The sequence below is a fragment of the Salmo salar genome, chromosome 02 (assembly GCF_965601325.2).
Source record: "Salmo salar chromosome 02, fSalSal1, whole genome shotgun sequence".
NCBI lineage: Eukaryota > Metazoa > Chordata > Actinopteri > Salmoniformes > Salmonidae > Salmo > Salmo salar.
In genome coordinates, this window is record NC_138292.1 from 41,569,435 (window position 1) to 41,596,866 (window position 27,432).

Below are 27,432 nucleotides of genomic sequence, written 5' to 3' on the forward strand. Positions count from 1 at the left end.
GTCTCTACTGTAGCCAGTACTATAGCTTCATATTGTATGCGTCCTCCGATAATTTCTCCACTTTGAATTCATTCCTCGTGAGCGCACAGCGCAGTGTCTCATCACAACTGCTCTAGCTATTTAATGTGACATGAATACGAAACGGATCTGATGAAAGGCTCGTTGAACGAGCTGATAAACGTCATTCCCGCACATTTCTTCGGTCTATACGATGCTTGACACACAGTAGCCAAAGTTAGCTCAACTGGCCTGTTTATTCGGATTGCAACCTATCATTCAAAATTATTTGGTTGACAGTGTGACAGCAACGGATCCTCCGCCTGCTGTCACCCAAGAAGCTATACGACCGTACCCGTCAGAGGAGCGTGAAAAAAAACAGAAACGTCGGAGGTAAGCTATAGCCTGTCTGTCCTTGCTCTAGTATGTCCTTGTATCCCCACCAGCTACTATATATGGTATAATGTATCACATGTGAGGTTATTCTCATGGCATGATACAGTGTAGTTACTATTACATAGACTAACGTCTCGGTAGCAATGTTATGTTTGCATTTCTCTGGGATTTCTTTGACACCATCTCTCAAGCTACAGAAAGTCGACAGCTCGATGTCACTTTAAATGCATTCCTTGTTGTCGATTGATTGATCAGCAATGCTAGAGCTTCAGTTCAGTCAGCCAGTGAGCTATCCAGCTTTCTTCATAAATGCATCAGTTACATAGTGCAAACCCCATTCATTGTTCACCCCCCCCCCCCCAATTATAATTTCAAATGATTTATGAGCAAAAAATGGGACAGGGTTGATTGTGCCACCCTTTACATAAATAATCACTACATCATATCCTGTTGCAGTGTGCCATGGATCCTGGCTTATTGTTCTTGTAGTGCAAATAATATCTGTTGAAATGTACACAGATAAGAAAGGCGTAACCACTTTCCCACTGGTATCCTGACACAGGTCCCTATATCAAAGAAGCTGTACTGTACTGTCACTTTTGTTTATTTACTAAGAATAACTTTTCTATTTGCTGTTCATGGGGATCGTTGTAAAGCAATGGGATTTACAGTAATCGGCCTTGTGGTCTTTCACAGTATGTATGCTCTGTTGTTGACTAGCCTACAGTTGATGCTGTGAATTCTGTATGGTGTGCATTTGAGGATACTCCTGTAACTGGCACTCCAGTGTCAGGGTGTTGTATCGACAGGGTGTTGTATCCACAGGGTGTTGTATCCACAGGGTGTTGTATCTACAGGGTGTTGTATCTACAGGGTGTTGAATCTACAGGGTGTTGAATCTACAGGGTGTTGAATCTACAGGGTGTTGAATCTACAGGGTGTTGTATCGACAGGGTGTTGTATCGACAGGGTGTTGTATCGACAGGGTGTTGTATCTACAGGGTGTTGAATCTAGAGGGTGTTGTATCTACAGGGTGTTGTCTCTTCACAGGATTCACAATTTACGTGACATTTCTTTTCAGACAGTCCAAAATGTTCACAGGAGAAGTCGACAATTTGATATGGAGTTTTTGACACTGCCAACTCTGGGGTAACGTCACTTGTGTGTGAATGTAACGACTTTGGCCCCGGTAGAATGGCTACCACTGAAAGTTGACCAAATACGCCGGATATCTACAGCTTTAGCCTACATTTGAATGCAAATGTCTGTCAATAGGCAAGACCTAACATATACATCATCTAACCACGTTGCTGAAATAAGGGATGATAGTTTGCCATTTGCCATGCTGTTCACAACGGACCAAAATAGAGAGGACCTTTCGCTGTTGAGTTCCATCTTGATAGCAGCAAGTTAAGACGCACATCCTCACGATTTGAGGATGCCTCAGTCATTTTCTACTATGTATTTTCAGGACAACAGTTGTGTAAATCAAAAGCTCACATAGCTACATATTAACTTTTCACCTATTTACAGCAGACCAAGAAATAAACTTACTGATTATAGTGCTGACTGAGGAGGTTTTTAAGAAGTCACAAGTAGCAACAAAGAGTGATTATATGTATCGCACATGGATCCTACTCCATTGGTGGGAGTGGATGTGAACTCGCTGTTGCGGTTGCACCCAACAGACACTCTGTCTCACGTAGACAGACACTGAACTTTTAGTGAGAACACACTGCTATGGGGCCCTGTATTTTCTCACTCTGAGAAAATAAAGCACATTACTTTTCTCAGCCTTTCAGTTATTGAGCGAGTTTTTGTTGTTGTATGGTTTTAGTGATTATTGTTGCGTTGTCCAATTCAACGTTGGTTTGTCAGCTTTGGTCAGTGTTGAGTTTGCTGCAGAAAATCACAATGACGCAGTCATGGTTGAATTAATTCTTATCTGAGAGTGCCATTTATTAATAGGCCTAAATCAAGTTACAATGGGCTTATTTGGTAATAAGGCAACTTTAAGAAACATAATAATTATCCATGGAACCGTATGGAAGGAAGCGACACAGTGTATCTGGACTCCAGCGGCAGAGTCCGCTTGGCAATCCATGAACTGCCTCTATAAAGCCACGTCTTGAGGGAAAACTCTGACACCCTAACAATGATGCCCACATTTCTGGTCCATTTTGGTAACCAAAGACAACATCAGTGACAGTTGCTGTGGCGCGTGTTTTCTCAGTGGTCCATATAGATGCCAAATGTGATTCCAGCTGCTTCTGAGGCATCCAGGTCTTAATGATAGTGTAGTTGATTGAGCGAAGTGTGTCTGTTTATACTCTTGCTGCTGTATCGAGTTGCCCAACCATTGTTCGCAAACAACTTTTGCCCTTAAATAAACAGGTGACCGGGTTTGAGCAGCTGTCACTCTGCACCAGGGGCCCTGTGGGTGTGTTTGTGTGTGTCTGTCAGTGGAGGGTACATAATTAGTGTAGATGCTTGTCATAGCCTTTTGGATGTTTAAATCCTAGTGAATAGGCTGGGGAGCACACTCTGTTAGGAAGAGACAGGCAGCTGCCTCTGGTTATCAGTTGGAAGTGGGTCACTGTTCTCTGACTGAAATGGACCCACGATTCGTCACACTTTACAGACACTTATTACTTATTAAGTTACAGTTAACTACAACTGGAATGGGCTACACATATCCTTGCCGTTTTACCAGTAGGATAAACCAGTCACACACAGTTCAGGGGAGCATCTATTTAAGTTAAAGATGATGATACATGATACACTAGTTACCTAGTGAATGCCCAGTTTGCCCAGTTTTGGCCCCTGCAATGCGCTATACGGTTTTACCAGTAAGATAAACCAGTTACACAAAATTAAGTGAAGGAAGTGATTATACTCTAGTTACCTAGTGGATGAATGCAAAAGTTATGGCCCTCATCCTGTTTAGTTTCATTTGACAGTTATTTGAGAGCTTTCAGAAAGGTTTATTCTCAGCCGTATGAAACCAGTCCCGAGAAAAACAGATGTTTTTCTTGTTTGTTTAATGAGTTTTAAACATATTCTTGGTATTACAGTATATGCAGTTATACAGCTACCGAGCTATAGTCTACAGCTATTAAATCAACTGTGTATGACTAGGTGATAAAGGTCTTCTGCAGAGAGTACTTGGCAAAATGTCTAATTTCATAATATGCCATACCATCTGTTGACCAGGGTTTAGTTTCCCTTTATTTTTCCAAATGTGGATACGGGAGCACGCTCTGAATGCCAGTCATGAAATGTGCCCGGTAAGCAAAAAAGTATATTCCAGTGCCTTCAGGAAATTAGCCCTGGAAGCCAAAAATAACAAGCGCAGTCTGCAATGAAGAAAAGCGAGGGAAGGAGCACCATAGAGGAGTAGCAGGAGGAGGGATCCATTTCAATACTCACTAAAATAGTAGCAGGGATATACTCTGCGACTAACATGTGCTGCTTGATGCCGGTGCACCGTTTTTGAAGTCCTCCCAATGTTTAGTCTGCAATTTCCTCTTCACGGCATCCCCCCTCAGATGCTTTTCAAAATGAAAAATAAATGTTTTGATCCCTGCTCACTTAGACCGAAGATCATATGCCATGGAGAGTGTCCATAGACTGAATAACCTCATCTGCTGTATCATATGAATCATTCTCAGAATATAGCCAGAATCCCCTTAAGGAATCGTATTTACCCTCCACAGGGGTAAGGAACATGTCAGGCACTGATTGTGCTATTCAAGAATGGACATTTTCCGGCCACTGATTGGCAGTCGCATTAGGCCCAATAATCAGATCATCTTCTCAACTCTCACGAGCCAATCCACTTGCTGGTCTGGCACCATATGACTGTTATCCTTTCAATTCGTTTATTTCTAAGAGTGTTTTTCACACATCGTTGACATTCAAGCCGAGCCAGAGTGACCTCTTCTTTATTGGCAGCCCAGCTGTTCAGTCTGTGAATCTTATAAAGCTCTCCAGTAATGTCTTGTAACTTTGTATAATCAAATCAAGGTTTATTGGTCGCGTACACATATTTGCAGATGTTATCGCAGGTGCAGCTCCAACAGTGCAGTAATAATACCTAGCAATATGAAACTATACGCACATATATACACTGCAGTTAGGATGACCAAAAAATATTATCTTGGGAGGTAATGTGGTCTGCAACGACAACAAAAATACTGCAAAGTTGTCTAGGAGCTAGAAACAGGGCGACCGTGTCTGTCGGCGCCATCTTGTCCTGTCCTGTTTAATGATGATATAGCAACGCCCCTGGCCTGTAAATGTTGGCTGTCATTTTCTATTACATTCCATTTAGTGCTGAGACTGATTTGTATGTTATAAACGTGTTATAAACATCAGTCGTGTATGTTATTATTTCTTCATTGGTCCATCGTGTCCATAAAGCCTTCGATGTCACTCCTCATATTCCTTCTCTCTTTTTCTTTTCCACCTTTGCACGTAAAGTGGTTCTAAAATCATCTACACGTGAACCAAACAGGGTTGTAATACTATTAAATATTGGAATGATTAATGAGTTTTCAGTATGACTGTGCCGGCTAGATAACATAGAATGCTGTCTAACAATGACATTGATGGGTGTTTGGTAAGTAGTGAAACAACCCCTACTCTTTCCTCTTTTATCTTTGCTGAAAGCTGCCATTAGTCTATTTTTGAACAGCTGGCTATAAGGATTTCTCTCTTGAGAGAACAAACATTCCCATCCACCATTCTTAGACTAGCACAATAATTAGGGACAATGTGACAGACTAGTGGAATGTAAGGTGATTGTTCCATTTGTTACTGGATATATAACGTGTGTATAGAGGCTCGAGCCTAGAATGCATCTATCCCATTATAGTGAAGTCTAGACTCAAGCAGACTTAGTGTCACATCCTGACCCTTGTAAGAGGTCATTTTCTAAAGTAGATGGGTCAGGGCGTGACAGGGGGTGTTTGGTTGGTTTTCTTGTTTTCTATTTCTAGGTTTTGTGTTCTAAGTTTTCTATTTCTATGTTGTTGTTTTTTGGGGTTGATCTCCAATTGGAGGCCTGCTGGTCCTCGTTGCCTCTGATTGGAGATCATATATAAGTAGGGGGTTTTTCTTCCTGGGTTTTGTGGGTGATTATATTTTGAGTAGTGTTTGTTTCTCTCTGCGTCACGGTTTGTTGTTTTGTCAATTTAGTTATTTATGTATTGCAAAGTTTCACAGATTTAATAAAATGTGGAACTACAACCACGCTGCACTTTGGTCTGCTCCTTTAGACAGCCGTGACGCTTAGTGTAAGGTTCCTCATCTTTTCTTGGGACCAATAAAAGTCAGAAGTTCAGTCCCATCACTGGAATGAAACTGATTCCTTAATGCAAATGACTGACTACATGAAACTGGTTATGTTACTTGCACCTGCAGTATCCACACTGTTCTCCAACAGTTTTTTTGGCAGCAGTAGTTAGTGTACGGTAGTAGCTTTTATGCACCTCTTTTAAAGCTGCTTCACTGCACATTTTTTGCACAGAAGCTTTTCTGAAGTATGGCATCTCTTGAATGCTTTATATCTCTTGGAGGGATTGTTGTCATGGTTTTCTCGAGTCACAGCTCTTTATCTTAATCCCTCTGTTTCTGCAGTGACTGTAGATAATCATTCAGCGGCCTAGTCGTCTGGTTGTAGTTTGCCACCTGACACTTCGGTCACAGTGATTTACAGATTCGGCCACTTGTACTATTTGACAGTCACTTTACTCTACATCTTCAAATATGTGAAGAATCCTTTATCTTGTTAAGTTGTATTACATTGTGGGTATCTCCTATGTAGTAGGTCTCTTTGAAGAATATCAGTTTTTGTACGCAATGGTTTCAGATGACAAAAATGTTATAATAGTCAATCATTGTTATTAATCCTATGACCAGCACTTTAGCTGATTCAAATTTTCCTTGTTCTACTTATTCAATGTTGCCTATGTGGGCCTATGGAACATGTGGGTGAAATGTTGAAATTGAATAGATGCTCATGATCACTCATGACTCCCCTCTGTTTGTCTGACAGGCTGTCGTTTCAACGAGGTTGCCTGCAGTGATGTCCAAGGCAACGAAGTCAGCGTCCAAGTCTCGGTCCCACTCTGGGTCGTGGTCCAGATCTCGCTCCAGAAGCAGCTCACGATCCAGATCTAGGAAACATCGCTACAGGTGGCTAACAATGTAACTTACTGTAACTTAGCTAACTTACTTACTTACATATTACGGACCACCTCAAACGAGGACATTGTTAGGAAGTCATATTATTTTGTCTATAAATTGTCTATAAACAGGTTAAGAGGGATGAACCAACATATTCCACCTTATAAGGACTTATGAAGTATTTTTTTTCTGTAAAAGGTCATTACATGGGTAGAGAGCCTGAAGAAGATTTTGAAACAGAAACAAGAGGGGAGGTAACACTTTTTCTGAGAAAGATTTTTTTCCATCTTTCTGTGTATATGGAAAACAAATCGAAATGAGATAAGACTTGCTGACCGCGTCTTGACAGATATGCTACACATAGACTGTAAGAAATGCTTTTGACCCAACAAAGGTTTTTGCTATGTAGATTAGTCAAAGGTTTTAAATGCTCCTGATTGGTTGCTGACCTCTAACAGTTATGTGTGGACTATGCATGCTATGTTTGGGCCTCAATGCATGACATGTTTCATTTGTCATCACCAACATGTGAAGTTCATAGGAGCATGTCAAATGAAAGCTCAGTCATAAATGTGTTACAAAGTATCTATAACCGTATGTCATGCTTTATAGAGGGTCATACATGTGACATAACTATGTGACATAATCACCAATGTCAAATGTGACATAACCAACTATGTCCAATGTGATATAACCATGTGCTTTATAAAGGGTGACATGTTGGGTCGAAGGATTGGATTACGCTCTAAAGTAAAGTAATGTTAGTCACATTACACCTAATCTCATTCGCAGACCCTTCAACCCAAATGTGTGGAAGTTCTGGAGGACCAACACATCAAACTTGGCTTTTATTAGTTATGGTTAGATTTAAATTGAAATTTTAAGAAGATACATTGTGGAAGTGGTCAGGGTTTAGCAATAATCCTTTTTTTTTTTTACTGTGTTAGCTAGTGACAATGACAAATACTTTATTCAGTAAGGTCACTCCTTTAGAATTATATTGGCACTCCCACTAAGGCCAACTTTGAATGGTTGATATCCCAGGCTTATATGTGCTGTGTGTGCAGTAGCTTGGTGGTGATGCTACACCAAGAAACACTTACCTTGATGAAAGCCCCCAACCTAAATAAATTGAAAGTGTCTTTCTTCTGCAACCAACTTACATGTTCCTCAGTGCACAAACACACACACACAACAAAAACGAGCCATACCGTGCGGTGTTGCGTCCATCAGGTCTTTGACACATTCACCCACTCCCCCACTGAAAGATCAGCCACAAAATGTTGGCACCATTGTAACAGGTTGTAATCAAGCCCTGGTCTCCAGCATGGGAACAGTAGAGTAATACCTGGTGCGGTAGTCACAGGTTGGACTACTCCAAATCATCTTGGCTTTGACACACACAAAAGCTTTGCAGGTCCATCAACCCATTTAAATACCTCACACCCTACAGTAACCTGTGGCTCATGAGATAACCTTCATAAATCAGCAGAATGTTAATAACCTATTTATTGACACTTTATGTAGTGTCCTGTAATACTTCATTTGAAGTGAGACATCTTCGGTCATTCTTGACACATACATAAATATTCTATATCACATGGTTCTTTACTTAATTTAAAGTCAGAAACATTTTGAAATGTATAACACATGCATAAATGTCTTATATCATATGACACTGTACTTACTATAAAGTCAGACACCTTTGGTCATTCCTAACACATACACTACTGGTCAAAAGTTTTAGAACAACTTACTCATTCAAGGGTTTTTCTTAATTTTTTACTATTTCCTACATTGTAGGATAATAGTGAAGAGATCAAAACTATGAAATAACACATATGGAATCATGTACTAACCAAAAAAGTGTTTAACAAATCAAAATATATTTTATATTTCAGATTCTTCAAATAGCCTTGACGACAGCTTTGCACACGCTTGGTATTCTCTCAACCAGCTTCAAGACTGTTGCAAAAGCATTCCTCATGAAACTGGTTGAGAGATTGCCATGAGTGTGCAAAGCTGTCATCAAGGCAAAGAGTGGCTAAATTGAAGAATCTCAAATATAAAATATATTTTGATTTGTTTAACACTTTTTTTGGTTACTACATGATTGTCACGTCCTGACCTTAGAAAGCTGTTATTTTCTATGGTAGAGTAGGTCAGGGCGTGACAGGGGGGTTTTCTAGTTTAGTTTTGTTTGGGATGATCTCCAATTAGAGGCAGCTGGTCCTCGTTGTCTCTAATTGGAGATCATACTTAAGTAGGGTTTTTTTCCACCTGGTTTTGTGGGAGATTGTTTCTGAGTTAGTGTATGTTTCTACTCTGCGTCACGGTTTGTTGTTTTTGTTCGTTCAGTTTTTTTGTGTATGTATTGCAAAGTTTCACAGTGAAAATAATATGTGGAATGACACACATGCTGCACTTTGGTCCGCTCCTTTCTACAACAGCTGTGACAATGATGCTATTTCATAGTTTTGATGTCTTCACTATTATTCTACAACGTAGAAAATAGTAAAAGATAAAGAAAAACCCTTGAATGAGTAGGTGTGTCCAAACGTTTGACTGGCACTGTATATACGATGTCATTTCATCGGGCTCTGAATAATACGGAGTGTTGCTGGCCTTTTACTCCACCCATTCCATTGGCGGTCACAATGCAAATCACTGTATATGGAATACATAATCATCACATGTGCAATTAAATGAGCGCTGAATTAAAGGGCAACTACACGAAAAAAATCGAAGTTTCTTATATTTCTCACAGACCTCAAAACTCATCCCCTGATTTGGTTTGAGCATTGTTGTGGACACAGAAAATCAAATGTTGTTGTTTTTCTGTTAAAAATGTGTGAAAAACTAAGGTAAAACCTGAAGATATTGGGAAAATCCGAAACCTGGAAAGACTAAACTGAGAAAATGTAATTCGGCAAAAAAATCAAACTGATTTTAAAAGGCCACACCAATATTTTTTTGCTGTGACTGACTGCATTTTGTTAAGAAGTTGGGCCATCCTAGAAATGTTTTAGAAAAATGTAATATATAACATTTTGCAGATGATTCTAATGAAAATGATAGTCATGCGTGAATACATTTTTATGTATGGCTGGCCCCGGGAATCAAAACCACTATCCTGGCATTGCAGTGCTCTACCGAGATGCTTGACAGGTTATAAATGCTTTGTGAAGCCTCAATTTAATATGATATATACGACCTTTATTAAGCTGTGCTTATGCCACCTTTTATAAAGCACAGGTTTATGTCATATTTGACATAGTGGGTTATGTCACATTTGACATTGGTGGTTATGTCACACAGTTATGCCACATTTATGAACCCTTTATAAAGCATGACATATAGTTATAGATCGGCAGGTAGCCTAGTGGTTAGAGCGTTGGGCCAGTAACCGAAAAGTTGCTGGATCGAATCCCCGAGCTGGCAAGGTAAAAATCTGTTGTTCTGCCCCTGAGCAAGGCAGTTAACCCACTGTTCCCCGGGCGATGACAACATGGATGTCGATTATGGTAGCCCCCCACACCTCTCTGATTCAGAGAGACACATTTCAATTGAAAGCATTCAGTTGTGCAACTGACTATGTACCCCCCTTTCCCTTAGATGATTTGTTACACATTTATGTAGTGTTTATGAAGGCTTTAGGAAGCCTTTATAAGCTGCATGTCATTTAAAGATGGAATAAGCAAAGGCTTTGATTTATTCTTATATAAAATCACAATAATGTTGAATTAAAGACCCCTGCCAAATTATATCAACACTTAACATTTTTTCTGCCTTCTGTAAGTTTAACAAACATTGCCTTGTGCCTTGAAATTCTGTTACCAAAATCCCACATATCTTTAAGATATTTTCTCATTTCTGACCCTCATGAGGAGAGAGGATAATGAAAGTTACCAAAAGTAAAGGTAGACCTATCAATTAGTTATAGTGTTTTTACTAATATACATTTTGTTTATGAATTATTAAGTGAATATAAATCGGTAACACAATTTCATAAAGATCTGTAACGGGATTTCTGCTATTTAATAGGCTAAAATGGGAAATCTTAGTACTCACAAACCACAAGTGGGTCACCTGCTACTGTCCTCCCTTCCACTGGAATATGGTTATGTTCAGCTGATAACGGTTTCCTTTCTATTTCTGTCGTCTGGTGGTCAAAGCAAGAGTGTGAAGAGTCGGACAATCCTCCCTCTCTCCTTCTCTACCTCCAATTAATGTCACCTCTCACGGCTCTTACTGACACCTACCCATGAGCCCCCTCTCTTTCCATTTACTGTAACCAGCAGCATCCTCATCCACTGAGCACAGACCGATACCGGACGTCCATGGACGTTGAAAGTTAGTTGACATTTGGTCAGTCCGCCCTAGCCTTGATTTCAACGTCTACAAACGTCAGGACCGGCCTTCATTTGGCCCAGATCGGACCAAATCTGAACCAGTCATAGATATCTATGTTTCAAAAATTTTGAAAGCACAGTACATTACAGTACGTAGAGCACAGTGGAGTACAGTACAGTAAAGTAAAGAAAAGCAGTGTATAGTTCTGTACTCTAGAATAGAGTGGAGTTGAGTTCAGTACATTACACAGTAGACCACACTAGAGTTGAGTACACTGTACTGAACTGTACAGTTCTGAATACTGTACGGAACTGAATTCTACTCTACTGTACTGTACTGAATTCTACTGTACTGTGCTGAATTCTATTCTACTTTAATATACTCTACTGTACTGAACTCTATTGTACTTCACTGAATCCTACTCTATTGTGCTGTGCTCTACTATACTCTACTGAGCTCTACTGTGCTGTACTGTACTCCACTGTACTCTGCTGAGCTCTACTGTGCTGTACTGTACTCTACTATACTCTACTGAGCTCTACTGTGCTGTACTTTGATGTCCAAACTTGTGAAACATAGACATCTATGATTCGTTCAGATTTGGTCCGGTCCGGACCAACCAAACAGGGTCTTGTTTGGTGGCTGAGCTCATTAAAATAATAGCCAGTGTGTAAAATAATACCCAAATATGCAAAGGAGGATACTGCATATTTCTACCTTTGTGTACCTATTTAGAATACACCACCATGAAGAGAAGGACATTCATATCCAGATCAGAGACCCATGATGCAATTCCTTTAACGCAATTCTGTTAATGAGTGTAAATCCACTTCACTTACTGTAGTTCAATAACCAAAATAGATTTTTTCAAAGTCAAGGTGTCATGTCATAGCTGACACGCCATTCTTTCTGCAGATGTCCATGGCGTAATATTTGAGTGTGCTTAGAAGGGGTTGCAGTGGTGCTAAAGCATACATCTTTTGATTTCCTGCCTCAAAACCCATGCACTTCCTGTGTTTTATGGTGAGTTGGCGCTCATATTAACTGCAGAGCGACAACAGCTTTCTATTGGTTACGGGCCTTACCCAGGGTCTGGTGCACTTTATACAAAGGAAATGAATGTGTGTGGGAAAGAGCTCTGGTGCTGTGATGGCATACTTGCCTCAGTGAGACTTGGTACTTGGTTATTGTAATGAGCTCTCCCACTACTACACAGACCTTTGACTTGCACCAGAAACATTTCAGAATTATTTGCATCACCCGCACCTCTCTGATTCAGAGGGGTTGGGTTAAATGCGGAAGACACATTTCAGTTGAATGCATTCAGTACAACTGACTAGGTATCCCCTTTCCCTTACTACGATATTGCCATTCCTTAGTAGGCTACATGTTCAACATCTACCTGGTGCTTTTACTATGTTGCTTAGTAGGCCTAAATGGAAATTCCTTTGCAGGGGTGTGGGTTATCTGTCAGTCGGCTGCAATGTTGTTAATTTGCAAGGGAAACTGTGGTTTGAGTGTGACGCCACCGGCCACTCTTGCTGCTGGCAGAATTGTTTGGTGTCTATTAAAATGGAGTGCATGGCAGCTCTTTTCCGTGGAGTGGCACTGCATGGCATGGCACTATTAAGCCATGGTCTTGAGTTCTGTGAGTTCAGAAAAGAGATGGCTTGAACCTAAAAGTCAATGCTGGACCTGGATTGGCCTATCACTGTTTACAGTGTGTGAAATGTAACCCTCTCGCAATACAAGACGGCACACATGCACAAACATGACTTATTTTAGATGTAAGCATTCCATGAAATGTTCCTTCATCAAAAGTACTCCATGTAGTCACAAATCTTTAGCATTTACATTTTAGTCATTTAGCAGACACTCTTATCCAGAGCGACTTACAGTAGTGAATGCATACATTTCATTTCATGCATTTTTTTTGTACTGGCCCCCCATGGGAATCAAACCCACAACCCTGGCGTTGCACACACCATGCTCTACCAACTGAGCCACAGGGAAGCATTTGAAGTGAAATGTAAATCCAATGCAAAGATAGCCTACATTGTTTGGTTTGAAAATGCTGTACATGCTGTATTATGTAATATTAGACCATTTCATTCATAAAACTGTGATTTTAGCTGTCCTAAATCCCTGTATATAGTTGCTGACTGACTGAATTGCTCCTTTTAGCCTAGGTTTCTGGGCAGGCTGGCCAGCCAGGGTAATTGGCAAGCCTAGCCCCCTCCTTTTGCTTTGAAGGATTAGAGTAGACATTTTTCCCATATGGCCCATGTGACCGCCTCTTTCCACTAGTGCTCAGCATAAGAGATGCAGATTGTCTTGCTCTCAATGTGAGTGTGCAATGCTGCTCGGTGCACTACTTTCTCTGCTCACTCTTTATTCCAATGAAAAAACACACGGGGTGAGTAGTACCACAGGGCTTTGTTATTTACTTCAAAAGTTTCCAGATGGGTCTTATTTAGAAGTACTAGATTGTTCTGTCAATGGTGGTTTTCTGTTTCGATTTTGTGTGCTTTTAGTCTAAGTGATGTCATTTTAGGTATTTTTCTCTAATGCTGACTGTAGTTTGGATTTCTCATTGTTATTTGTGAAAGTTATCCATCTTTGCCTGCACAGGGGTATTGACTGCAGTGCAAAGCTGCTGAGCAGTTTGAGATTTTAATGACTTTTAACTCATATGTTATTATTATTCTGATTATTTTCCAGGCAATTTATTGTTGGACCGTGTTGATATATGAGACGTTTCAGAGATGTATCCTCTTTAAAATGAGATTGTTTTCTTTACTGTAGCTAAGATGGACCATATGTGTCAACAAAATCTTAATACTTACAGAGGCGATAGATTGTTTAGAAACTGGGGAAACTTGTCTAGTGGCACTGAAGGCTACCTCTGTTATGCTTTAGTGTCCATGGTGCTATGGAGCCACCATGTGGACTGGGTAAACCTCACAGCCATGTCTCTAGACGAATCGAGAAGTCTGTTTTTCTCCATTGCTCCATTGTGCACCCATGTATTTCCACTTCCCAGCAGTTAAATGTTAAGATGTGGTTTGCTACCTCTGTTAATATATTTGTCAGATGCACACATACGCATCACAGTGTGCCATGTCATTACCTGTACATGGGATTATGATATACTTTACAAAAACACAACTGCTAAGTACATGAGTATCTGTCACTTTTTAAATTTTTTCCTGTAACCAGAAATCATTTGAATTTAAGCTGTAGACCCATCACATTTCTCATGGGAATGTGAACTTGAAAACAAAATGTGTTGGCCTAATTGTTTCAAAGGTTTTGGAAGGAGGACAGCATCACTTTCATAAGCAACACAAACAAATTAATTGCTCATAATATAAGGTTGTTTATAGTCTTGAGAAAAACAGCATTGCACACCTTTTTCCTCAAAGCACTTTTTTCTAATGAGTTTTATACAATGGAAATGTGTAATCAGTCATCTTTTCTTTGTCTTCCCTCCCTTTCATCTCTCTCTCCCTTCTCTCTTTCTCCCACCTTCAAAGCTCTAGGTCCCGCACTCGCTCGCGCTCCAGATCTCATTCTCCATCCCACAATAACCGAGAGCGGAACTACCCAAGGGAGTACCAGAATAATAATCGCGAGTTCCGGGGCTACCACCGAGGCTTCCGGAGGCCCTACTACTTCAGAGGCCGAGGGCGTGGCTACTTCCCACGGGGGCGCTTCCAGAGGGGTGGGGGAGGTGGCTACAACAACAACTACCGCCCCAATAACTGGCAGAACTACAGGCAGCACCCCCAACAGCAGCAGCAACAACAGCAGCAGCAACACCCCCACAGCCCGAGACGGGGACGATCTCGTACCCCTAAAAAGCGCTCGGGTAGCCCTCGTTCCCACAGCCACTCCAAGGTCTCGGACCGCTCTTCCTCGCCCCGATCCCGGCGCTCCCGCCACTCCTCTTCCTCACATTCCTCCTCTCCCACACGCAGGTTGGGCTCTGGGTTGGCCACGCAGAACTCTAAGGATGTCAAGGAGGAGCGCTCTGCCTCCAAGGAGGTCCAGAAGAAAGGAGGAGGAGGAGGAGATGGCGAGCCCGTGGAGATTACAGGGGGGTCTGCAGGGCCTGATGGGAGCGCCGATGGGGACAAGCCCAAGGCTAACTGGCAGGGCGTGACGGATCACAGCAACAGCACCAGCCCCAAGGGGTCAAGTCCTCAGGTGCGCTCAGCTGTTATCATTGGTCAGGGCGCCCCAGCTTCGACCCAGTCTAGTCCCTCTCCTAAAAGCACTAACGCTAATGGCTCCAATTCCAATGGTGCCCCCTCATGGCAGATACAGACAGTGGGCAGTTCACCTTCCACCAAAAGCCCTTCTCAGAAAAGCCCCACACCTGTGTTCTCTGGCTTTGGCTTCTTCTCTAAAGACGACAACCTGGCAGGAGATAAAGCAGCTATCTCCTCAGTGTTCAAAAGGTAATACAAATATTTTTCTCCTTTTCTCTTTGCCACTTATGAAATATCTTTAGAAATGAAAGGTTAACACACAATACCTTATTTTTCTCATTTTTTGGTGCAGGAATTTACTGCCCCAAAGTTCACATTGTAGCACACGATTATTGTCAACATTTTGGTCAAAGACCCTTTTCAAAGCTAGGAAATATCTGTCATGTTTTTTTAAACCTTTTATTTAGTGGGTAGTTGTAACGTGCCAATTGTATGAGTCTAGGACTCTTTCTCTGAGAGTCTTTTATTTGTTATTAGAATTCATGGTTCTTTCCCAATGTGTCATGCACCACATAGAATCCACATAGAATAATTTGTCCCTGGTATTTTTCCTTGGACCTAAGCCCATAGGGAAGTGGTGGTCATCATAGCATGCTGAAACAGGAGTTTGTAAGTTGAGAAGGCATTACGGACCCTTGGGAGTTTTGAGACGTGTGTGTTTTCTTGGCCAGTCAACGCTGCACTAACCATGACAAATCCCTCATGGCTTGGGCCTTTGAAGAGGGGAGATCTTTTGCTGGCCGTCATATTCTATGTTTATAACTGTATCATCCATTACCCTAAGTCCTCCACAATCAATGGGATTTTTACCTACACCATTGACAAGCGTCCTTATTTCTTTCACATTGTTTTGTAATTAAGTTGCAGGGTACTCACCTGAACAGTTGTCCAAGATGCATTTTAACACAGTTGTTTCTCTTTCTCTCTTCGCCATTGTCTAGGTTCTTGGAAGAGCACAATCATAAGAAAAAGCAGTCTGGTTGGGAGAATGGCAGAGAGATGGAAACCAATGATGGGGATGTGGAGCGAGAGAAAGGGAATGGCATGAAGGCCTCTGGGGGCATCTTTGACAGAGAGCCCGACAAAGGGGAGAACGAGAAGTACAAGTACAGGGAAGACTTTGACGATGAGGGGAATGTGTCGTTGAACAGCTTCTTGAAAGCCTCCCCTTTCTTTTCCTGCGATGGCGAGGAAGAGGACGAGGAGATGATACCCAAGCCCCGTCCCAAGGTGCTCCGCAAAGAGCGTGACCGGGAGGACGGCGGGTCGCCCAAGCCCAAGAGCAAGGTCACCCTCTCAGCCAGGGAGCTATTTGAGGAGCGCTTCGGCAAGTGGGAGGACCTGGCCTACTTGCAGGCGGCTGCCAAAGACGATGATCTTGATGCCATGGCGGAGGAGATTTACCGCAGCCGGAAGCAGGAGAAGGCCACAGCCATAGCTGCGGCCTTGGCCAAGAGAGAGGCCATAGCGGGCATGCTCAGAGGCTTCTCCCCGGAGAACGTCAGCAAAGACAGGAGGATGGAGAAAGCTGCCTCCAGCCCGTCCCCCATACCCGCACCACGGAGGAACTCTGACCGGGAGATGTTCATGGTTAGGGGGGAGGACTCTCCCCCAAGGGCCTCTGAGAAAAGAGGAGCGGAGTTCAGTGTCAGAATGGATTCCCTCAGAGGTGACGTGGCAAGGTAAGCAGTATGCACCATCATCAAATAGATTCACATAGAGACTCTGATGCCTTATCGCCTTGGATAGGTTTCAATCTCCATTAGCAGGAAGCCATAAATCATGAGACACACTCTTTGGCTCAGGCCTGGACCTTGGTTTATAGCCCCTTTGAGTCATAGTTCTATGAAACCATGAGCTTTATCAAAATGAATTAAGATGTGTGCTAAGACAATTGAGATAATGAAATTACCTCTCCCGATTCAATCTTTCAAGCGTTGTTTATAAAAGTCTCATGAGAAAGATCCCATTCACTTTGTTCTCTGTTTATTTTTGCCAAAAAGGGCAAAGGTGAAACATCAAATGAAATGTTTTTGTTGTTGTTTTGTCTCTTCCCCAGCTCCTCTGGTGTTATGGTTGGTGAGCGAAGGCTATCACGGGATCTTGTGCATCCTACTAAAAAGGAGCAGGAGTTTCGCTCTATCTTCCAGCACACTCAGGCCACACAGTTACAAAGGAGTCCCTCAGAGCTGTTTGCACAGCACATTGTCACCATTGTCCACTACATAAAAGGTGACTGACCTCTCTCCTCTCTGATCTTTTGCAACTGACCAGTCTCTCTGCTAGCTGTGCTTTAACACAGGTGCAAGTTAAGGTGCAATTGCGATATCAAAAGGTTTATATAGCCTATACAGTATATCAATTGATAGTTCAAACTGAAAAGGGTTGCCAAGCGCTTGTGAAATAGCTTGGCCAGTATGCCTCTCTAGCCCTGCCATGCAATGTAATCCTGTGTGGGAATGATTATGGAAAAATATTGCTGTACACTGAAAAAACAGTCGTTTTTCAGGCACAAATGTTATGTAATTTAAATAGCTTTCGAGAAATTTTCCGAAAATTGTTTTCTTTGCTATGACACATTTTCATAGTTATTATACCTTTTATGACCTTATGTGGCTAATACAATCCCATTTAAATATATATATAATCTTTAATGCAGTAGCTGAAAATATAGTTTTTATGGTCACAAGCTATGTAACTTATGAATTTAAGTAATGGGAAAGTGCATTGGCACAGAATGTACGGTCATATCTGTTGTGTAACACAAGTTCTGGTTCCTGTTGATTACAGCACAACACTTTCCATCCAACGGAATTACTCTAAATGAGCGATTTGCCGTGTACCAAAGAAGAGCTGCGCAAAAAGAAATTATGAAGCCAAGAAAGAGCCCAGAGATACACAGGTAGAGTCTCCTTCTGAGTGACCATCTCACCTTCAGTGTGCTGTGGCATCACCTCTAGTTTTATCAAAACTTGCACAGGTATTTATCTTACCTTTTGTCATTCAGTGCAGGTTCAATGGTGGTCTTGTTTGCTATGTGATATCCTGGAGTTACATCTATACATCGCTCGTAGACTATTAATGTTAGTCCTCATCTGATCATCACTGAAAATAAGATGAATTCATTTCAGTCCTCACGTGGGCAGCACAGACTTGAAACTAAGATGAATTCATTGCAGTCATTTCAGTCCTCATCTGAGCAGCACAGACTTGAAACTAAGATGAATTCATTGCAGTCATTTCAGTCCTCACCTGAGCAGCACAGACTTGAAACTAAGAGTAATTCATTGCAGTCATTTCAGTCCTCACCTGAGCAGAACACACTTGAAACTAAGAGTAATTCATTGCAGTCATTTCAGTCCTCACCTGAGCAGCACAGACTTGAAACTAAGAGTAATTCATTGCAGTCATTTCAGTCCTCATCTGAACAGCACTGACCTAAAATGTTTTAGAGTAATCCCTTCCTTGTGTTATGTTTGCAGCCTGAGCTGTGGCAAAGTTAGACCTTGTGTATTTCTCTCTTGCAGGAGAATTGATGTTTCTCCCAGTGCTTTTAAGAAACACTCTCAACTGTTTGAGGGGATGAAAAGCTCCGGGGATGGCAGTTACAAGGTGACTGAACATTTTTGAAATATGAAGTATTTTGGAAAACTGACAAAACAACAGCAAGCGAGCGAGTGAGCCAGCCATCCACCTTTAGACTGCGTTCTCCGTCTAAGCCTGTGCTTGTCTTTGAAGGGAGATGCATAACGTCTAAAAGCAAAGCAAATGCAAAACGAGGCACATTGAATTTGTTGTGTGTTATATACTCCCCCTCCACGTATGATGATTTGGTTATACTGTGGGTACAAGCCCGCATGAGACCATTGAGTCGAAAAACATGAGGGGTCAGAAATGGAAACGGCCAATTGCTCCTGTGTCCAAGCCATTCAAAGGACTCTAAACAATTGTCATAGTAAGTATTATTCTTCAACAAATAAGGGGAAATATAGTCAAAAGCAAAACCTGTTGTACTTATAGAGTGCTTATACAGTCTCTAGGCCTACTTATAACTTCGATCGTTTGATGATATCGGACTGAGACCATTCTGCGGTATGGCTAAGTTGAACTCTCTTCAAAACGGAAACATTTTAGGGGAATGAAACAGCGTGAAAGTCAATGAACTCAGCCTTCAGGAGTTTGTAACCTCATTATGTCCGGTTGTATCGCAGAGATTCAACATTGTGTTGTGCAAACCTGGGAAAGTACACTGAACAAAAATATAAACGCAACATGCAACAATTTAGAAGATTTTACTGAGTTACAGTTCATATAAGGAAATCAGTCAATTTAAATAAATGTATTAGGCCCTAATCTATGAATTTCACATGACTGGGAATACAGATATGAATCTGTTGGTCACAGATACACTATACATCTCTGGAAAAAAAGAACAAAAAAAAGACCACTGCAAATTTATCAGTTTCTCAGGTTTTACTATTTATAGGTATGTGTTTGGGTAAAATTAACATTTTTGTTTTATTCTATAAACTACTGACAACATTTCTCTCAAATTCCAAATAAAAATATTGTAATTTAGAGCATTTATTTGCAGAAAATGACAACTGGTCAAAATAACAAAAAAGATGCCGTGTTGTCAGACCTCGAATTATGCAAAGAAAATAAGTTCATATTCACTGTTAAACAACACAATACTAATGTTTTAACTTAGGAAGAGTTCAGAAAATCATCATGGCTTGTAGGCTTCTCAAGATTTGTCATGGCCAGCCCAATCTCCAGACCTGAACCCCATTGAAACTCTCTGGAATGTTGGTGACTTTATGCCACTCCTGGCACAAAAATGCAAGCAGCTCAGCTTTGTTTTATGGCTTGTGACCATCCATCTTCCTCTTGATCACTTTCCAGAGGTTTTCAATGGGGTTCAGGTCTGGAGATTGGGCTGGCCATGACAGGGTCCATCACAAAGACAAATCTGCCCAATTCCAGCCTTGCTGAAGCACCCCCAGATCATCAGCGATCCTCCACCAAATGTCACAGTGGGTGTGAGACCTGGAGAGGCCTACAAGCCACAGTGTCTCGCACCCACTATGAAATTTGGTGGAAGATTGGTGATGATCTGGGGGTGCTTCAGCAAGGCTGGAATCGGGCAGATTTGTCTTTGTGAAGGACGCATGAATCAAGCCACGTACAATGTTGTCCTGGAAGAAAACTTGCTTCCTTCTGCTCTGACAATGTTCCCCAACTCTGAGGATTGGTTTTTCCAGCAGGACAATGCTCCATGCCACACAGCCAGGTCAATCAAGGTGTGGCTGGAGGACCACCAGATCAAGACCCTGTCATGGCCAGCCCAATATCCAGACCTGAACCCCATTGAAAACCTCTGGAATGTGATCAAGAGGAAGATGGATGGTCAAACAAAGACGAGCTGCTTGAATTTTTGCGCCAGGAGTGGCATAAAGTCACCCAACATCAATGTGAAAGACTGGTGGAGAGCATGCCAAGACACATGAAGGCTGTGATTGAAAATTAGAGATATTCCACCAAATCTAGATTTCTGAACTCTTCCTAAGTTAAAACATTAGTATTGTGTTGTTTAACAGTGAATATGAACTTATTTTCTTTGCATTATTTGAGGTCTGACAACACGGCATCTTTTTTGTTATTTTGACCAGTTGTCATTTTCTGCAAATAAATGCTCTAAATGACAATATTTTTATTTGGAATTTGAGAGAAATGTTGTCAGTAGTTTATAGAATAAAACAAAAATGTTCATTTTATCCTAAAAAACATACCTATAAATAGTAAAACCAGTGTTATCTTAATTTTTTCCAGAGCTGTATATACAAAAGTATGTGGACACCCCTTCAAATTAGTTGATTCTGCTATTTCAGCCACACCAGTTGCTGACAGGTATATAAAATCGAGCACACAGCCATACAATCAACATAGACAAACATTGACAATATAATGACCTTACTGAAGAGCTCAGTGACTTTTAACATGGCACCGTCATAGGATGCCACCTTTCCAAAAAGTCTGTTTGTCAAATTTATGCCCTGCTAGAGCTGCCCCGGTCAACTGTAAGTACTGTTATTGTGAAATGGAAACATTTATGAGCAACAACGGCTCAGCTGCAAAGTGGTAGGCCACACATGCTCACAGAATGGGACCGCCAAGTGCTGAAGCACGTTGCCCGTAAAAATTGTCTGTCCTAGGTTGCAACACTCACTCCCGAGTCCAAACTGCCTCTGTAAGCAATGTCAGCACAATAAGTGTTTGTCAGGAGCTTCATGAAATGTGTTTCCAGGGAAGACATTTTCAGCTTCCAGGAATTGTGTACAGATGCTTGCGACAGGTAGCTGTGCATTAATATGGTAAAAATGAGGTGATGGTGGCGGATGAATTGTACGACAACGGGCCTCAGGATCTCGTCAAGGTATCTCTGTGCATTCAAATTGCCATCAATAAAATGCAGTTGTGTTCTTTGTCCATAGCTTAAGCCTGCCCATACCATAACCCCACCGTCACCATGGGGCACTCTGTTCACAACGTTGACATCAGCAAACCACTCGTCCACACGACGCTATACATGCCTTCTGCCATCTGCCCGGTACAGTTGAAACCGGGATTATTCCGTGAAGAGCACAATTCTCCAACGTGCCAGTGGCCATCGAAGGTGAGCATTTGCCTACTGAAGTCGGTTACGACGCCGAATTGCAGTCAGGTTAAGTACCTGGTGAGGACAACGAGCACGCAGATGAGCATCCCTGAGATGGTTTCTGACAGTTTGTACAGAAATTCTTTGGTTGTGCAAACCAACATTTTCATCAGCTGTCCGGGTGGCTGGTCTCAGACGATCCCGCAGGTGAAGAAGTTGGATGTGGAGGTCCTGGGCTGGCATGGTTACACGTGGTCTGCGGTTGTGAGGCCGGTTGGATGTACTGCCAAATTCTCTAAAATGACGTTGTGGCTTATGGTAGAGAAATGAACATTCAACTCTCTGGCAATAGCCTGCCAATTGCACGCTCCTTCAAAACTTGAGACATTTGTGGCATTGTGTTGTGTGACATTTTAGAGTGGCCTTTTATTGTCCCCCGCACAAGCACAAGGTGCACCTGTGTAATGATCATGCTGTTTAATCAGCTTCTTGATATGCCACACCTGTCAGGTGGATGGAGTATCTCAGCAATGGAGAAATGCTCACTAACATGGATGTAAACAAATGCGTGCACAATATTTGAGAGAAATACGTTTTTTGTGCGTATACAATATTTCTGGGATATTTTATTTCAGCTCATGAAACATGGGACCAACACTTTAAATGTTGCGTTTATATTTTTGTTCAGTGTAGTTCCAGAATGGTCTGTTTTCACTTATGCCGGTCAAATGTAACTCAGCAGCCGTTAAACGGGCAGTTCCCAGAATTTGTTGGTTATTTATGGTCTTGTAACAGTTCTCCCGGCCCCTCGCATGCAGTGTGCAAACAAGACTGACTGCAGACTGACATCACTTCTCCACGCTAACCCATAGCATGTCCACATCCTTGTGTTCTTTTTCTTTTTACCTGCACAGGACGAAGGTAAAAAAATGAAGGGTGACTCAGTGGACCTTCGTCTGGATATTGAGCGCCGTAAAAAATATTCCACCCGGAAGAGTGATTATAAACAGGATGGGGGGAGAGATTCAGGAGACTCCCCAGAGGCTAGCAGGGAGAGGTCCGCTGAGAAATCCTTCAAGCACCACAAGAAGTCCAAGTATGTTCAACCAACTCACACTCTATAACAGTGGTTCTCAAACTTCTCCTCGGGGCCCCCAGCTGTTCCACTTATTTGATTTATTGCATAGCTAGCACACCTGATTCAATTTGTCAACTAATCATCAGGCCTTTGACTAGGTGAATCAGGTGAGCTAGTTCAGAACTACAAAAAAATTGGGAAAGGTCTGAGGGTCCCTGAGGAGAGTTTTTAGAACCACTGCTCTATCACAAGCATCAAAATTACTTTACTTTAGCTACATTCTATTTACAACATTTACTTTACAAGTTCTGTTCATATCTAAAACTAGCCAGGGTCTAACAACAGAAGCAATGGAGCCAAATGTCAATAACAATAAACTGACTTTTAAAAGGGGTTTTGGTCCCTCAACCTTCACCTCTTCCTCCAGGAAAAACAAGAAGAAGCAATCTCGCTCTCGCTCCTCCTCTTCCTCTTCATCTGCCGAATCTCACAGGGGAGGAGACTATCCCCACGAGGAGCCTGAACCCAAAGACGAAGGCTTTAACAAGGCCAGGCTGGGGCCTCGGGGGGACTATGGCGGCCCCATGGAGAGGGGACGAGGACGCGGAGGCTTTGTAAGTCTGCTCATGGACGTGCACTCATATTCATTTCGGAAAGTAAAGGATCTAATAAAGAATAGAATCATCAAGAGAACAAGACAAAGTACAACCACAACTAACCTGAAACAGAACATTTAAAATAGAAAAATATGTCGTGATGGCACGTTTGTTTTCTTCTTTGACTTTGCACTGGGAAAGATTTTTACCGCAAATCAAACTCAAGGATAGTTATTTTAATTTGTGCAATAATTATTGTCTTCTTGTTTTTATGATCTGGGTTCTCTGTGTCTGACTAATATTGCAGCAATTTAGAATAAGAGGAAGGGGCTGGAACAGGGAAAATTACCAGGGAAACAATTCCAACAGTAATCCCGCTAACATGGGCATACCAGTTCACCCCAAGAATGAGGACTGGGACCCAGAGTACACCCCCAAGAGCCGAAAATACTACTTGGTAGGTTTGTACCCATGCCATTATAAATTATATCTTTGTTTCCTCTTGCCTATATATAAAATTCCATCCTCAAATGAATTCATTCCTCAAGTCAAATCAGTGAATTCACCAAATTCACAACTCCTTTGAACTTGCTAACAATGGTATTACCTTCAAGCTCACTTCAAGATATTAACTCTTTCTCCCTTCCCTGTCTTTCCATTTCTCCTTCAGCATGATGACAGGGAGGGCGAGAGGAAGTGGGTGGACAACCGAGGACGTGGAGGACGGGGGAACTTCCTGCGTGGCAGCAGGGGCCGTTTCATTATCCGGAAGGCCAGCGTTGGCTTACCCAACAACCACACCGACAACAGCAGCCCCAAGTGGACACATGACAAGTTCCAGGTCAACGGGGGGAAGGAGGAGGGCGAGCCCCAGGAGGAGGACACAGAGCAGGACCACAAAGACCAGGAGAAGCCTGAAGACATGGAAAACGCTGAGCAGTGAGGGAGCTCAGGGAGAGAGAAACATTGTACCAGCACAGTGGAAATGTTCTACTGTCTCATGTCATCTGGGTCGTGTTGAAATGGATGAAAACGGACTGAAACGGGAGGAAAGGACTACCTGGACTTGTCCAATAACAAACACTGTCCAATAAGAAACTACCTGGACTTGTCCAATTAGAAAAGACCCTGCTCACAGCCTATATCCATCATAAATACATACATTAGGAATCAATCAGGACTCACTTTGACACAATATCTTTACTTAACATTATGTTATACTTTTGTCAGGGTATAGCTAACTTGTGTTGTATCTGCTTATAGTAGACACACTGTTAGACAGTGAACTGCTGTGTTGGAATAGGAAATCTACGTAACCAACCTCTGCGCTTGATAGGTTAGCGCTATGAACAGTGCATTGTGGGGTGTTATGCCTCTTAGTACAGGGCTGATGCAACATTGCATAACACTTTTAATTTTTTTTTTTTATATCTTGACGAGAGAAAGTCACATTTTTACAGAGCATGACAGGAGGATCTTTTTGTGCCTTAGACTCAATAAAATATGTCGGACACATATTTATCTAATTAAATTACATTTGAGGCCAAACAGATGAATACTATACTAGAAGATAAACATTTAATTTATTTATTATACAGTAGTGATAAATCGTACACTATTACACAGTAGATATCTTTTTAGACTAGTTTAGCCATCAACTGCAGAATATACAGTATACTGTTGACTTTAGCAAGTTTTAGGATTCAACAATGTAACCTACGGATTCAAATATGTAACCTGCGGATTCAAATACGTAACATTCAACTACGTAACATGCAACTTTGTAGCATGTTTTTGGATTCTACCAGGCTAAAGTACAGCTAGAGGCAATTGAATCCCCTTTTTAAATGACAACTGGGCCAGTATCTAATGGTCTATATGGTTTAGACCGTATGGTTTATAGTTGTCTTGCTAGTCCAGCATCTTGCAAGTGACCCCTCTGACAATGGGACCAAATTAGGTCAAAGGTTATATTCTACAGACCTGCACTGTGGAGTGAAACAAGATGCTCACAGTCCCCCAGAAGAGCAAACAGCAGTGGTGGAAAAAGTACCCAATCGTCATACCCAATCGTCATCCCTTTAAAGATAGTGACTCAAGTAAAAGTTGAAAGTCACCCAGTGAAATTCTACTTAAGTAAAAGTCTAAAAGTATTTGATTTTAAATATACTTAAGTAACAAAAGTTAATTAAAAATATATATACTTAAGTATCAAAAGTAAAAGGATAAATCATTTAAAATTCCTTATATTAATCAAACCAGACAGCACCCTTTTCTTGTTTTTTAAATTTATGGATAGCCAGGGGCACACTCCAACACTCAGACATAATTAACAAACAAAGCATGTGTTCTATGAGTCCGCCAGATCAGAGGCAGTAGGGTTGACCAGGGGCGTTCTCTTGATAAGTGCATGAATTGGACCATTTTCCTGTCCGGCTAAGCATTCAAAATGTAAAGAGTACTATTGGGTTTCAGGGAAAAGGTGTGGAGTAAAAAGTACATTATTTTCTTTAGGAATGTAGTAAAGTCAAAATTATAAAGAGTAAAGTAAAGTACAGATACCCCCAAAAAACTACTTAGGTAGTACTTTAAAGTATTTAAGTACTTTACACCACTGGGAAACAGAGACTGTAAAATAAAATGGCATACCCTATCTGCAAAGTCACAATGGGCTACCTGGACGTTTGTTATCTTGTCTAGTTTGTTGGGAATCCTGTATTGGATTGTTATATCTTGTACATTTCAAAACTGTTAACTTGGTCTTGGGTTGGGTGTGTGTACTACTTATTAATGGCTCACCATTGGAAGTCTGTGCCTCAGAAATACATTAATTTAACTTTTGATCAGGCGACACAATTTATAATTATTTGTAGCAATTAATGCTTCCTTTGTATATGAAGAAAAAATGGTGATTGATTATATCACGGCATTGATTAGATCATGGCACACTCAATGCTTTGATGTGATAGGTTTTCTTCATTGAATGGGGACTTTCCCCCTTGTGTAACGTCTATGTTAAGTTTGGATTGCTGAGTAGTATGTGTGGGGTGCAACACAGTAAACTTTGGTTGAATATAAAATAAAATAAGTTCTAAGGTATTTGAATTTGATCCAAAATGATTTGTGCTGTTCAAGACAAATATAGTTTGTTAAAAAAAATGATAGAAAAAGTAGACTGTTGCACTATTTGGATTTGTATGTCTTGCTGTGGGAGGCACTACTCTTTAATGTACATGATAAATGTTGTGGTTGACACTTTCATGTTCAATTTTATGTGGTTGGGGCAATAATTTTTTTAAATGGTTCCTGTAGACAATGTTTTTCAGATGTAAATTAAAAAGAACTTTGGTTAATTTAACATCTGTTAAATTTACTTCTGTGTTGCTTATTTTACATATCTTTATTCAATAAGCAGTTGAAAATCTAACATTTACATTATTGACACCTGTCTATACTGTGCTGGAAAGGTGAGATTGTAAGAGCCAGAGCATAGGCCACACAGTACATGCACTAGACATGAAAGAGCAGAGATTTACAAGTCATTATACTGACTGTCAGTACTGTATTCTGTGTATAGGGAAGAGAAGTGGTGAATGCTTTGATTTACAGATGTAGGATCTTAATTTGATCACTCTTTTGTTGTTGAGAATTTTACTGCACTGCAGGAAATGCAGATAAGCTTCATCCTTATGCCAAGATGGCATAGCAGTCGGACGTGTGTTTTATTGTCCCGTGTAAATAGTCGTCTTCCTCGTTTTTTCCGTATATATTTTGTATATATTTGAATCACTCTTTCCATCTAAGGACTGAATATACTTTCCTGCAACCCGCCTCACCCAGTGTGGTACGGATCTGCTATTTTTATACTTTAGAACTGGAACCCACATCAG

General features: G+C 41.3%; 1 protein-coding gene across 7 annotated transcripts; it reads left to right on the forward strand.

The window, feature by feature from the left end:
- Positions 1 to 26,900, forward strand: LOC106583094 (thyroid hormone receptor-associated protein 3). 7 transcript variants are annotated; one of them, XM_014166948.3, is made up of 11 exons: positions 3 to 390; positions 6,453 to 6,592; positions 14,473 to 15,399; positions 16,152 to 16,892; positions 17,270 to 17,442; positions 18,001 to 18,112; positions 18,738 to 18,822; positions 22,783 to 22,964; positions 23,338 to 23,560; positions 23,850 to 24,003; positions 24,213 to 24,439. In XM_014166948.3, the coding sequence occupies exons 2-11, from the start codon at positions 6,483 to 6,485 to the stop codon at positions 24,215 to 24,217; spliced, it is 2,712 nt and encodes a 903-aa protein (XP_014022423.2). In that variant the 5' UTR covers positions 3 to 390; positions 6,453 to 6,482; the 3' UTR covers positions 24,218 to 24,439. The 7 variants fall into 7 exon arrangements, with proteins under 7 accessions (XP_082819191.1, XP_014022423.2, XP_014022389.2 ...); XM_014166914.2 differs by having other exon boundaries at positions 4 to 390; positions 14,479 to 15,399; positions 23,850 to 23,999; positions 24,213 to 26,900; XM_014166905.3 differs by having other exon boundaries at positions 5 to 390; positions 23,850 to 23,999; positions 24,213 to 26,900.
- Positions 26,901 to 27,432: the final 532 nt, after the last annotated feature.